This window comes from Helobdella robusta (assembly GCF_000326865.2).
Source record: "Helobdella robusta unplaced genomic scaffold HELROscaffold_230, whole genome shotgun sequence".
NCBI classification, from domain to species: Eukaryota; Metazoa; Annelida; class Clitellata; order Rhynchobdellida; family Glossiphoniidae; genus Helobdella; species Helobdella robusta.
In genome coordinates, this window is record NW_008704217.1 from 1 (window position 1) to 15,392 (window position 15,392).

Consider the following 15,392-nt stretch of genomic DNA (forward strand, 5'->3'; position numbering starts at 1 on the left):
ATAGATGATTGCCAAACGAATGACTGAATGAACAAGTGAAAAATAAATCCATGCGTTTAAAAATTATTTGGGAAATAATCATACAATGCTACATAAGTACACACATTATATACACATACATTTTTGATAACAAACACTGTTTCGAGTAATCACCTAATCGGATGCAGTGGCCGGGTTCAACTTCCTGCGTATGTGTGATGCCTTTTAAGACCTTAAAAACTAATTAAGAAAAAATTAATAGCAACATTACAACGGTGAGACTCATGATGATGCTCACATTGGATATGTAAGCAACCCTCCGATCGTAATTGGTTGAGCGATAACACGGCTTTAAGAGATGGCATTGACATTGAAAATGGCGTAAACAACTGTTAGAAATTTTATATGTTCCATATGCATGCATGTAATATATGAATCTGTATGAATATATATATTGTAATATAGGCTACATCATAATAAATATGATACTTGTAACTAGTATGAGACACAGTGACAGCTTCAGGCGTATGTATGCAACAGGTCTAGAACATGAATCCTATGGTTTTTTTCAACATGGTTTATTAATAGGACCATTCAGCTTTTTCAACATATGCTATAGTAGTGCGTGCGAATGGAAGCACGCCGTACAACGTCGTTCTGTCTGAAGCGCTTTCTGCATCATTTTGCCATTGGATGAGTGAATGGTGACTATGTGTGAACGGGTATAACTCAGAAAGTAGAATTTTTGAGTTATTTTTTTGATTTCATTTATACAATTTTTAACACAAATTTTCAACAAAAATTTGATAAACCAGTAGCAGATATATTTTTAATTAATTTTTAAGGTAATCACCTATTTGTTCTGTTTCACCATACGCGTGCATTGCGTCCGTCATACACCTGGTCCTTGTGGGTAGTTTGCGTAATAGTAACTGATAAGTAAATTAGGAATATAAATAAAAGATTTTGTAATTGGTCAGTGTAAGAATAAAAATAGAATAAGTACAACTCGCTAAGTACAACTACATTGCCCTCCCAAAAAGAACTGTACGTTAAAAACCGCAAATATGTAGTCAAATTTGAACTTGTTAGATTATTGAAAGAATTTGATGACGTTTAATGGAAAGATTTAGAGCGGACATGACGAGGCAAAATATATAAGACTGAATTTACATATGGGCGTTTACATTTACATACATGTTCAAAGGAGGGTAACGAGAATGACAAAGAAGGGTAACGAGAATGACAAAGAAGGGTAATGAGAATGACAATGGAGGATAACGAGAATGACAAAAGAGTGTCGCGATATGCCATATGAATACAGATTAAAAGCTTGTGGATTGACAACATTAGAAAAAAAAGAACAAGAAGAGACTTGATTCAGGCATACAAAACTATCACTATGAAAAAGAATTTGGAATCAGTAAAAATTTTTGAACTTAGAATGAATAATAAAACAAAGGGGCACAAATATAAGATCTTTAAAAAAGTTCGGGATCGATAAAGCAAAAATTTTTCAGCTACAGAGTTGTCAACAAGTGGAACAAACTGGGAAATAAAATACTATGCACAGAAACTACTAATTTTAAAGCAAACTTGCCAAAAATAAGATATTAAAAGTATTCCGAGTGGTCCTGTCACAGACTTGGGTGACTATAAAAATCTTTGTTATGTTATTGTTATAACCATTGACTCTCGTAACTACCAACACCGATGTTATAACTTCAATGATTTCTATATTTTCAACACCAGTGTTGTAGCTTCCAACGATCGTCAAGTGTTGGTTATTTTGTAGGTTCAAGATTTCCGATAGATGAACACAATTGCTTCAACACAAACTTTGTTGAACGTTTATTTGAATACCCACAGTAATAGAAACAATAGACTAATCCAAGTATCTACATAAATCACATTTATGACTTCGCTTTCTCATATTATCTATCTACTAAACAATCGCAACAACATTTATAATATGTTAATGACGATGATTTGAAAATTTGACATACACTTGAAAATTAAATAGCCTTTCAAGTGTAAAACAGCTTTGCCTTCCAAAGCCCCAATTGAACGTCGTTCATTCAGGTGCTCTTATTCTAACTATTCATCGTATTCGTTTTTTGATGATCTGTTTGAAACATTACTGCTCCTTAAAGTTAAACATTTTTGGTGAATTTTAATATCAATGTCTGTTACATTTGTAGGGTAAACCCTTATGGAAGTTACTGCGATGTAATATCTGTATACAAAATAATAAAGATGACAAGTTTCGTAAATGTAGGATTCGTTTATTAAGCATATAAATTCTTTTTTTAACTGCATAAATTGTATCAAATGAAAACTGCATGGTATTTAAAATATTTTTTAATTACTCGTAGACAGTGTTCAAATACTACCAGCAGCATTTCGTATTTAAATACTATTTAAACATTGGAACTTGACTAAGTATTTGAAAAGTATTCATTACCCATATACTGGTGTAGCTTTTTACTAAAGACATCTTTTTTTCATTTTACGTAAATTAATTTAATTTGTTTATTAAATGGACGTTAAAATTCTTTTCTTTATCATGTAATTTCAACAAATGCAAAATTTAAAAAATTAATTTTTTAAACATTACGCTAAAACTTACATATCCACACAATTCATTTATATATTATAGTATTATATATATATTATATATAATATATATATATATATATATATATATATATATATAACATTAGCTTACAGCTACTGAAAAAACTTAGTGATTTATTTCAACTTCAACGTTTTCTATAAAAATAAAATAACGCCACAATAAATTTTCCATAGTCACAATCCAGGTTTCTAACAGGATCTTATTGAATTTTAAAGAATTTGTGAAAATGATATTCAATCAAATTTATTCAAAAACTCGCCCACAAAAACAAAAGCACTAAAACCACAAAAAAATTCTTTAGTACTCGTGCACTTATATAACGACGGAGATAGTGCTTCGTTCATCGTGCATGCATTACATAGAAACACTACAATTAGTGTTTCAGACAGCCAATCATATTCGCGTCTCACGTGATCATTCGATGTTTACATTGCGCAACATCTACAGAGTTGAACCTTTATGCTAGTAATTATTATAATTTTTAATAAGCTTTATGTTGGGGCTTTGTTTGTTCATTGAGCAATTTTTATACTTTATAGATTACGTTAGTATAACAATTAGCGCCTTGCATTCGACATAATGGCTTTTATTAATAAATTGTATCATTATATTTATGTTAGCTAGGAAAGCCTTTCTTGTGAGTTTACTAATTAGTTGCTTTTGTTGATAATAATAATTAATTGCAAGACAATACTATTTTATTTATTCCTTTTAAAATATCTTCATTTAAATTCATCGGTTTTTATAAATAAAATAATTTTTTGTTCTCTGGCATTTGCCGCAGAAATATAAAAATATGGATGTTGTACTGAAACTGACAGACGACTATTTTTTCACGCCCTATATTTATGGAGAAAAGTGGTTGGAAGATTATTGGTTGAGACAGTTTATTTCATTAAACTTAATCGCAACGTGTGGAGGGTACTTACTCTACCTGATTGTCGGGTCCTTCAGTTACATTTTCATTTTTAACAAAGATCTTCTACGGCATCCGCTCACCTTAAAAGTATAAATGCCTCTTCTCTTCTTGTCCGTTACATTCATGAAAAAAATATTTTTTTATTGATAGATATTTGTTTAAAAATGTCGGTTTGAATTATGACTCGTTATTATCATGATTTATTTTGATTTTTCTGATTATCACGGTTCATTTTAACGTTATTTATAAATGTCTAGATAAACGAGAAAAAAAAAGTTCATTCTTAGTAATTTCATCGTTTAAAAATCAAATTTTTTAGAACCAGCCATGGTTGGAAATGTGCTGCACATTCAAATCCTTACCAGTCATGGGGTTCTTATCAGCTGTGGTGTTCCTGTTGGAGGTGAGAGGTCATTCAAAGTTATATGACTCCATAGAAGATTCAAAATTCGGTATATATTTATATGTTAATTTATAATTATTTAACAGATATTCACTAAATTTTATTAATTGTTTTTAGGACTTTATAACGTTTTTATTTCGTTTATCAGTCTATATTACATATAGTCTATATTTTTTAAAACTGTACAATAACTATCAATAACTACTTTTTTTAATTTGGCATTTTTTTCATATATTTGGCAATATTAATTAGATTTAAGTTTTAATTCTTGTTCATTTTTGCAAAGTCTCATCAATATTTCAAATCTTATTAAATCTTCAAGTTTATTCAATTATGTCTACTAAAATTTTTGAGCAAAACGATTTCTCTTTAAGCAAAATTGAGCGTGGGACTATTTTTTAAACCGTCTTGAAATACTATTGTATGATAATCGTTCACTCGATATTTTACATTATTCAGGTGCAATGGCGATAGTCTTCTCATCAATAATGTTCATTTTGTTTACAGACTGTCTCATTTATTTTATTCATAAGTATCTTCATCACCCATTAATATATTCCACTATTCACAAGCCACACCACAAGTGGAAAGTCACAACCCCATTTGCAAGCCACTCTTTTCATCCTATTGACGGATTTTCACAAAGTCTGCCTTACCACATCTACGTGTTTTTATTTCCTATGCATAAATTCACTTACCTGATCCTTTACATACTGGTCAACATCTGGTCAGTTTCAATACACGACGGAGATTACAGAATTCCTGTGCTACTTCAAGATGTCATCAATGGGGCAGCACATCACACAGATCACCATCTTTTTTACAATTACAACTACGGACAGTATTTTACATTTTGGGACAGAGTATGTGGTACGTACAAAACTCCAAGCGCTTACCAAGGAAACGGACCTTTGACTTGCCGAAAAAATGAAAAATAACTGCTTCAAAAATATAAAATATGATTGATAATATTTTTTTATTACTTCTTTCAACAAATATTTCCGTGTATCAACTTTAAAATGCCTTAACTGTGTGTTTACTAGCATTTGTCATCGATTATTTGTTTCCGAATACTTCAAAGTTTTTGATTTAAAAGATGCCATGTTAATGTTTCTACTTATTAAACGTAGTGTTAACGATCAGAGTAAAAACACCAGAGATCATGATTATTTGATTTTGAATCTTCATCAGTGCCATACTCTGGTGATAAAATGTTACGCCAACTTTGAAACTAACGGTATCGTTATTCTTTCTGAAACTCTCAAACTATTTATTACGAATAGCATTTTAATAAACATTTGTTTGTCATTAACGCTCGTTCGTAGTGTTTGTCGTCCACTCTTAAGGAAGAATAAAGGAAAGAACTAAGTACTAAAGAAACTAGCAAGAAATATTGCAAAAGTTTCAAGAATTTTCGTAAAAATATTAAAGTTTAGCAATAGTTATTTGTTTATGCAAGCATTTTGCTATTGTAGGGATGACGAAGCCATGTACGGATTATAAATTTCATGCTGTATGCTAAACTGTATTAAGAATGAAATATATAGCATAAATAAAATAAAATCGCAACATTTTTATGAATGGTTTGTAAAAATTCTACGTCGTTTGCATATTTTCGTAAAAATATGAAACTTTTTAGTTTGAGTTTTTTTTTAAATAAGCGATGGAGAAAAATTAATTTAATTATATGACATAATCTATTTGTCACATGAGTACCTTACACACCACCTAATTCATATATATATATATATGTGTGTGTGTGTGTGTGTGTGTGTGTGTGTATGTGTGTGTGTGTGTGTGTGTGTGTGTGTGTGTGTGTGTACAGTTTATCTACCCAAAATTACGAGAACTACATTAGTCATCAATCACTACACAGGATTTTTGTTATATTTATTTGTTTTAAAATAGTTTTGTATTGCTTGCTGCTTCTGACACATGTCACCCAGACATCCATCCTTAATACGCCACCGACTGAAAAATATTTTCTAACGCTATAAAAAACCAAATTTTCAACTAAACGGGTAATCCGGGCTCTTTCAAACGACGCCGTTCTTCTTGGTCTAGCATCTCGTTGATTTACACAAAAAAATATTATTTTTAGTAAATATCTATTTTTCAATTTTTAGTTATTAAAATATGTTTTGAATATACACTTACATTTTATTCAGGAAAAAAATAATAAAAATAATTTATTAGTTATACGGGATTTTTTTAAATAAAATAATGTTATTATATCAAGTTTCCTATTAAAAAGGAATCAGTGTGCTTTAAGTTGTCATCAACAAATTTTTAGACGTATTCAAATTTTTAAATGAACAAAAATTTGTTTTGAAATTTTAAATGGACGAAACAAAAACGACTTTGAACTTAGCTGCATTGTTAAGCTATGTTAATTAACTTTTCATGCGATGTTTTTAAAAATAGAGTTTTAGCTTCTATAATCTCATAATGGTTTAAAATGTAGTAAACAGTAAACATTATTAATTTTTTAAATTTTAACACCGTCTTCACTGAAATTTTTAATCCGATTTGAATGGTTAATCTTTGGCTCATTATTTAACATTTTCACAAATGAATGACATCAAAGAACCATAAATTTTTAATGGCGGGTGGGTTATAATTTATGTGCGAAAGAACAAAAACTGTTTTTTAATTATCAAAAACAAATGTTATTGTTATAACATATATTACATCATTTGTAAAAAAAATTGTCCCAAATACCGAAATGACAATCCATTGTCTATCACAAAAGTCGCAACTTAATATAGTACAACTCGTCAGGTTTTTGGTCAGAACTTGTTGATGAAATCGAAGACGTATCCGGAAAAGAACAGCGACGTAAGATATAATGATGACGTCATCAATGGAAAAGCTTTTGACGAATGCGTAAGGTTGATGCTTTTCATCCATCTGGTAAGCAATTTCCCCAACAAGCTTGGTTGCACGGTTTTGAATGAGCTGAAGCATAGATATCATCTTGTCGGGTAGACCATAAAACAAACTATTGCAACAATTCAATCTCGCATGTACAAATGCATGGATCAAACTTTCTCTTTAAAGTGATCTTTTAACTATCCTCAACATGCTCAACTGATTCAAAACTACTACCACTGCTGCAGTCCAAAATAGTCGCAGAAAGTTGCATTTACCTTATTAAAATTTGTTTAAAACGTTTTACAAAATGTTTACAAAGATCAAGTTGAAACCTTAAAAATTTACTGAATTAAATTAAGCAATTATTCTCAAGTACGTTTTTACATTTTCAAGTTAATTAATGCGTTGCGCTCATATTTTTTAATGTACAATGTAATAATATAAGCTATATGTAACAAATATATGAACGTACTTGTATGACTATATAGTTACGATATAGATCTCAAGCTGGCTTTAGGTATATAAAGCTTCTAACCTAAAACCCACCGAGTTGAAAACTTTATTTTTATTGATAGAAAAACCTTCCAGATTATTCGATTACAGAAGATGAACAAATATTTAATAATTTTCTTCTTCCTCGTTGTTGTTATGCAGTGCTGTTAGTTTTTAATTTTTTTTTAAATAATAACAAATTAAATGAATTGAATAGGAAAAAGTATTTCTTTGGTTAATTCTTAATAAAATAAACGCAAAAAGTTTTGAAAGCTGAAAAATGCTTGCAGCGCAACATGAATGATAATTACTTAAACAACTTGATTGACAGCTGGTCAGAGGAGACCGCCGAGACTTCCTCCCTGGAAATGTCCACCAGTCATGTGTGCCCTCTACTGCAGAAATGGCTTCGTGACGGCCGCGAACGGTTGCAGAGTTTGTAGGTGCAGGCCGTCAAATTTCATCAAACTTCTTCCACCACAACCAATATTAATCTAAAAATTTGAGAAACAAAATGAAAAAATTAAGGAAAAAAATTTGAGGATTTTTAATTGATTTATTTAGCATTAAAAATCAATAAAACATTAATTGATTTATTTAGTATTAAATATCAAAAAACAGTGTTGAATGACACTTTTTGACCATTAAAACTTTTTAAGACTTCGAATGACTTTGTGACAATATGAATTCACAATAAACTACCTTTTGAGTTCAATTTCTTGTTCAAATTTATGGCGCACTACAGTGGTGGATCTGGGTAGCCAGTTTTGTTAATTAAAGTCAGTAAAAATCTGTTTTTCGATAGGAAAACACCGATTTTATGTACCAAATGCATAAAAAATTAGGATATAAGCAAAAAAGGTCGCCAGCTTAATTTTGGCCACACCAGCAAACAAACGTATGGTAATTTTCTTGCTCTCCGTCAAATTTCAAAAAATTTTCACAATTTTCACATTTTGGCCTCCCCGTAAACGTTGTCTAGATCCGCCGCTGGTGCACTTTAATAAAAGATATATAAAATGTAACTTTTTGTTCACTGCTGGAAGTTATGTGCAAAATTAAATTATAAAGTAGACTACATATACTCACCAAATAACTATAACTGGCTCTCGAAAACAACGCACCCGCACACATTTTCAGAGCGCTCTAGAGTCTGGTTCTTGCAACAATCAACAAATTCATTCAATTTCGTGCAATATTCAACAAATTTGTGCTATATTTAACAAATTAATGCAATATTAAACAAATTTGTGAAACATTCAAAAAATTCATGCAAAACTTAAAAAACTCGTGCAACATTCAACAAATTCATGCAACATTCACCTCTGCGCAAGAAAACATTATTACATCTGATGTTTCTGCTACTCTTCTGGTATGCCTGGTCTTATCGAAAATAAACTACTGCAAGTCTTTATTACATAAAGCCTTACGCACATCTGTCAAGAAACTACAGATTATTCGAAACAAAACCTCCTCGCTCTTCTATTCTCGTTCCAATGCTTCACTGGCTTACTGTTTCCGCTCGGATCATTTTCAAAATTGCAATCCTAACCTTCAAAATATTTTGTCAAAACCCCTGCATATCTACATGACTCCATATGTTCATTTTCGAAAAGTCAATCAATTTTAGAAGTGATTCAAAACTTTTGTTTAAGCTGCACTAATTTCTCCTACAAAACAGAGTTGTAATTAATTTCTTTCTGCAATTGTTTTGAAATATATATCGTACGTGGTTTAAAAAAAACGGCCTTAACAGTTTTCAACTTTTACTTATGAAAGTTGTTAAAAAATCAACACAGCACAGTACAAGATATATTATTGACTTAATAAACTTAATCAAAAAATGTTAGCTGAATTGTACAGATTCAAGCTTATGAGGATTACAAATTATAAATATTAATATCAGTAACAAAACATATTTTTAACTTAATTATTAAAAACTCTATTAAAAAAACTAAAAGAAAAAGTCGACAAAAATAATTATTATAATTGTATAAGAGACAAACATAAAAAAAAGTTTATATATATTAAATAAATTAACAAAACACAATTTTCTAAACTCTAAAACATTTGATAAAAATTCAGTTCAAAATTGTTAAATAATTTTCATATTCATGGACACAACAACTGTTAAACAAAAGCATCAGAAAAAACAGCGGACACAATATATGGAAGTATAAAATGACTCGACTGATCATAACATATCTGTAAAAACGCTGGAGTGTGCGGACATGCAAACTGGCAAGGGCAGGAATGCGTAAATGTATAAAAATACATTGAATATCTGAACATTATACTATTTGCTATAAAACTAGCACTGTTTCTTGCGGCAACAAACAAAGACAACTAGTAGAGACTGGCAACACAGTTGAACAACCCGTCGGTAACATTCAAGTTCCAAAGGAGAGGATTCGTTTCTCAAGATGTTTTCCCACCTAGAAAAAGTAATTTGTATTGTTTAATTTTCATATTTTGTTAGGTTTTTCCTTTATCTCATTATTTTATAAATTAAGGTTTTTCTGGTAATAAATTTTATTTAGAATCAAATTTTGCTTAAAAATCTGATTCACACCAAAATAAATGAGTCGAAATAGATCATTGAAATTTGTCACATACGGGAAAACCAACTTTAAAAAATTATAATGTTGAAAAGTAGCAGAGGAAATGTTTGGAGTTGCAGCCATAGAACTGACATTTTTTGAAATACTTGAAAAATTTTTTTAATTACAAAACTTTGAAACGTTTTGACACAAGGATTCTGGGCTTTATCCACGTCCACACTTATTCGGGTTTTCTTCGAGATTGTTTGCCAGTGGCAAAATGATTTCAAGTAGCCAGTTGAACAAAAATAGGTTTTTATGAATTTGGCTTTCGTCTGGTAGAACGAAATTGAGTTTAAAAAAGAGTATTAAAATGCACATTAGTCCAAGCACGTTCCCTATTGTCTTGTATTGTCAGTATAGGAAGAGTCTGCTGAATTATTTTCAGAGCAGGGGCGCTAATTAAGAAAAAGTGTTTAAAATTGTTTTTGAAAACTTTACGACTGTTTTCTGTACTAACTTTAACATTATTTTCAAATTTTGACTGTTTATTGTTGCATAGTATAGTGAACTTAATTACAGCAAACTGAGACATGGCGAAATCGATATTTTCTAATCTTTTTTGCATTTTCCGGGTTCACTATTTGTTTGTTTGAATGTTTGGGCCCGAAAGATCAAAAATAAACAATAGACAACAGAAAGGTCGACATTTCTTCATCACAACAGACAGAAACTAGCAAACAAAATTCATGGCATCAAAATTTGAGAAAAATATTTTTAATAATAATAATAATGTCATTTTATGTAGCTTAATGACAAGCGACTGAGGCGTATTATTATTATTACAAGAGACACACAGTGTATAAATACACGTGAATCAAGGCGTCACTCACCCTTGCATGGAATTGGCGGGAATTTGTTTACATTAGGACGCTGCATCAGCAAGGCCAAGCACCTTAACCATTAAACCATCGTGCAACCCCAAGAACATGTTAATTAAAAATTATAAAACAAATTTCAACTGAAAAAAGGTACAATAAAAATTATGAAAATATTCTGTACAATAATTTTCGATGGTATACCTCTTTTGTGAGAAAGATTCCCACAGTGCTGAACCATGATTGGAAAGAAGATGGTTAAATATTCTTTTGCACGTTCTCAGGAAGGTCACGTTATGGCAATTCAAGAGGTGGCATTTGCTGATCAAGATGAATTCAACCTTATTGTTCACGACATCTATCACCTAAATTATAAAAAACATTCACTTTTTTATCCATCAATAAATGAAATAAAAATATTTAAGCAGATAAATATCATTTTGCCGCTTTTATTCTGCTTTGCCCTTTTTAGTAGTTGTAAAAAATTTGTTAAAATGATTAATTTTGACTTGTTTTTGTTTGGCGACATTTAATTGAGAAAACCAAAATTTGGCCACTTCTTCTTTCATCTCATCCCAGTTCTCTTGAATCTGGATGTATAAGGAATGAACTGGTTGAGTTTATCAGATTGGTTGTAAAGATATAATTCTTAAGAGATAATTATTTATGCATATTAGTCAAAATAAATATTTGGTAACTAAAATTTTCCTTAACAAATTTTAAAATTTATATGAAAATATTTGTCACACTGTGTATTTACAAATTCGATGTTTGCAATTGATTTTCATGAACATGGAAAATACAAGAATAATAATAATCATTGCAGAATGTCTTAAATTTATTACGATTTCTATGCAATTGCTGAAAGCTTATAAAATAGCCTAATAGTCAATAAGTAATTTTAAATGTAAATAATCTAAAATACTTTCGTTAGTAATTCTATTGACTGTTTATCAGACAATCCAGGAACTTTAAGATGGAACGAATTTAAATAGATTTTCATTATATCCATTTCCTTCGCCGTTAACTTCATTTCTTCATTCTAAATTAAAAATATTTTTCAAACGAAAGTATTAAAAAAATAAAGGTTTTACCTTTCTTGTAACTTTTGATTCATTCAAACATTTGTTTGATTTTCTTTTAATCTGTGGAAATTTATTAAAATGTAAGTTTTTATTTTTTCTTTATAGTGCAGCTCCGTCAACCGCAGAGCTGCTTACATGTTGCTCTATAATACATTTTTTAATCAACTCATTATGCCACAAAGGCTGTACTATAGGTATTCATCCATTCCACAAAACGCACAAACACACTATGCATGCACGCGCAAGCACCGCATCATACGAGTTTTGGACAGCAGTATTCGAACCATGCCATCTACACGATGGCATGGTTCGATCTACACATAGCAGCGCGAGACATGGCGCTCCTACTGACTGAGCTAACTTTATGACCATGAACTTAATAGGTTAACATTCAATTCGATGATAACTACTTGTAAGAGAATCAATTTTTGCTTCTCTAAATACTTCTTGTAATCGTTCTCACTGAAAAAGGATTCAAAAATGGAGTAAATTTTCTTGAGAAATCTCGTGTAGGAATCCATAAGCTGTGGATTGTTACATGGGAATATCAGTTTGAAGTATTTTGAAGTCACTTGCTCAATGTCAGTGGAAAGGCCAGCCATCAACTCATTCAGCATTTGCTTCTACAGTTGATAAGACAATTAATACGATTTAAAGCATGATTTTATTTTAAAATCATCCAATTCCTACTTGATGCTTTGTTATTAGAGGTTTTATCTTATTTTTCAACATCAGAGCATTTGTTATACATGATATTTGATCGTCAATTAATTGGGAATTCACTTTTCTTTTTGAATTTGGTGTTTTTAAGATTCTGTAGGTGGTTTACAAAATAATTCAACTAAAGAACTCCATATAGATTAAGGATAAGCCGTACAGTTTTTGTACAAGCCTCAGTAAACTGCCGATTAATTCTTGTTTAACATCAGCTTCCACCTCACAGTGCACATCCAAACTTGGCGACTGATGAATCTGGTAAATTATTATGAAATTATTTTTTGATGATGGCCTAAGTTCAAATTGTAAAATTTTAATGTTAATCAGGAATTCGAACTTACAGACAGAAGCCAGAGTTTGCTGTGTTCATCGAGCAACATATCATACGCCAACAGTTCAAAGTTAACACAGCAGTCATCCACATTTTCAACATTTTCAGCAAGAGGTCTGCTAATTTTTTGAGCCATAGACAGTTCAGGATGAGAAATAATTAGAGTTTTAATGATGATATCATTTGCCTGATTCCATAAATAGGCTTTGTCAATTTTTTTTGAATGCAAATATTCCTCCAATTTATGAATTGTAAAAACAAATTGATTTTTTTTGGCATGTTTGTCTCTGAGCTTCGTTATATGGGCAAATAAATCGTTCTAAAAAATGTTTTGAATATTAACGGGGATATATATATATATATATTAGAAAAATGAATATTAAAATATTGATAACAACCAAATTGTTTAGGGAATAAATTTTGGGAGCCATATAAACCAAACCATCATGATAAATGTGAATTGTCAGTGGATTGTGGCTTGTTACCAAAGCATAAAATCTCAAATGAAATTTTGTATTATTGATTAAAAGAGAATTCGAAATATATTCTTCAATCAACCCACGTGTTTTATTTGAAAAAATTAGCTTTTCTGTTGTCATAATTTGGTATCTGTTTGAAAACGGTTCATATTAATTTTGAAAATTATATCACTAATCAGAATTAAAAAAGGTTGATACTTGGACATATCATGAAGACCATCTGATTTATAAATGAAAAGTTTTTTTTTTCTATTTTCATTCAACCAGGCGACATATTTCTGAAAGTCATTTAGCTCTTCAGGTAACTTCCATGATTGATTTTTGAAGCTCCACTCGTGAGGGTTTTCAGATTTTAAACTGTTAAGTGGGTTTGTTTACATCACTCAGTCATTAAATGTTTTACAAACATGAAATAAAAGCCTTACATTGAAATATATCTCGACAGTACTTTTTTATCACATATCATTCTTAAGCCTGGAAAATGGTTAAACTTTTGACCAACTCGAAGTTGAGATATATTTTCTAGCGAGATAATTTTGTCAGACCAAATTATAGCACTGTTCAAAAATCAAACAAAGAAAATAGATCAAATGTTACTTTATTTAAAAAATACTAATATAAGAAACTAAGCAAAATGTTTTGTAAATAAATTTTTGTGCATCCATAAAAATAATTCAAAAATTATAAAAATATATCAATTGAAATAATCTTGCAACAACAAAACCTTTGGGTTTTGTCTCTTTCATGACTGATATGTAGACCAAGTTGCATAGATATCTGCTCAACTAAAAATAGGAATAAATTGAATTTGTTGAAAATTAAACAGTACATAATGAAAAAGCATGACTTGCACTGCATTGAAATATAATTTTGAGTTTATTTAAAAAGTTATTTAAACATTTTTTAATACTTACTTAGTCTAGGTCTAGAACTAGATCGAGCATCGCATAAATTAATTGTTCGTGTCCAATCCTTATCCAACTTTTGGGCAGCAGGAAGATTTTCCAGTGAACAACATTTATTATCATTTGTTATAAGTTTGATCACGTTGCCATCGTCAACCCATGTAACTGACTTTGACTTTTTTGGCCTCGTATTTTCATGTAGTAATAATCTATCGCTCTTGCTTTCGTTATTTACATTGTGAAGATTTAACGTAGATTTAGAATTATAATTGTTAATTTCATCGATCGGTTTTACCAACCTGTTGATATTTTCATTATAATTTTTGTGCAAATCATACTTAATCTTACTAGCAATTTTTTCCATCTTTATCGTTTTTATTTCTCGTGAACACGCCAAACACACGAAACGAAATCACCTAAAAATATACGCGCTAGTTTAATACAATGTTGTACTCTGATCACTATGGCAACGGGAAAATAGATTGATGTGGATAATTCTCACGAGTTATTAGATTGAGGTGAACATATACATAGAATATATAATATATAGGAATTTCCTTATTATTGTTACATATACCATGTGAAAGGGGCAGTGATAATTTTATAATTTTTGATATTTCCGCCATCATTTTTTGAATATAAACATGTTTCGCAGATTTTGTAACCAATGTAAACAAAATTATAAAAATTACTGAAAATTGCATGGAGGCTTAAAAATATTTATTAACGTACAAGTTATCTCAGGATCACATAGAATTATTTTCTAATGCTGTCCGCAGAAGTGGTTGCTGAGAAAGTATAAAAAAAATTTCTATAATGTGTATTCCATATTCATCTCTCATTTTCTCTGTCTAAGTAAAACTTCTTCTTAAAATTTTTCATTTTATGTCACTGATAAACATTTCTCTATTCTGTTTTTATATGATCATATGCTAGAGTATGTAAATTTATGTATGTATATTTTGTATATGTATATATCTTTGTATCGTTTTATGTACTTACGGAGTCCGTACAAGTAAGTAATAACTTCTGGCTGGATTAAGATTCTTAATCCAATATTTATTAAAAAAAAACACGGACTGGAAACAACATCGTGGATGACAGCGATGATCAACTGGAACATTAAGTAAAACCAAAAAAGAAATAATCTAA

The 15,392-nt window shown here is 30.2% G+C and overlaps 3 protein-coding genes across 3 annotated transcripts; 1 reads left to right on the forward strand and 2 right to left on the reverse strand.

Moving 5' to 3' along the window:
* Window positions 1-3,413: 3,413 nt before the first annotated feature.
* Window positions 3,414-4,877, forward strand: HELRODRAFT_92484 (hypothetical protein; the record flags this gene model as incomplete). Its single annotated transcript, XM_009019149.1, has 3 exons — window positions 3,414-3,623; window positions 3,856-3,988; window positions 4,399-4,877. 3 exons carry the CDS (start codon window positions 3,414-3,416, stop codon window positions 4,875-4,877), a joined length of 822 nt encoding a protein of 273 aa, XP_009017397.1.
* Window positions 4,878-8,759: 3,882 nt separating this feature from the next.
* HELRODRAFT_184232 (hypothetical protein) lies at window positions 8,760-12,992 on the reverse strand (the record flags this gene model as incomplete). Its single annotated transcript, XM_009019150.1, has 10 exons — window positions 8,760-8,852; window positions 9,683-9,740; window positions 9,999-10,180; window positions 10,366-10,462; window positions 10,928-11,088; window positions 11,233-11,313; window positions 12,219-12,431; window positions 12,499-12,622; window positions 12,686-12,780; window positions 12,867-12,992. 10 exons carry the CDS (start codon window positions 12,990-12,992, stop codon window positions 8,760-8,762), a joined length of 1,230 nt encoding a protein of 409 aa, XP_009017398.1.
* A 459-nt stretch (window positions 12,993-13,451) lies between these two features.
* Window positions 13,452-14,604, reverse strand: HELRODRAFT_184233 (hypothetical protein; the record flags this gene model as incomplete). The annotated part of the gene is made up of 4 exons (XM_009019151.1): window positions 13,452-13,692; window positions 14,060-14,120; window positions 14,250-14,461; window positions 14,540-14,604. 4 exons carry the CDS (start codon window positions 14,602-14,604, stop codon window positions 13,452-13,454), a joined length of 579 nt encoding a protein of 192 aa, XP_009017399.1.
* Between the last annotated feature and the right edge of the window lie 788 nt (window positions 14,605-15,392).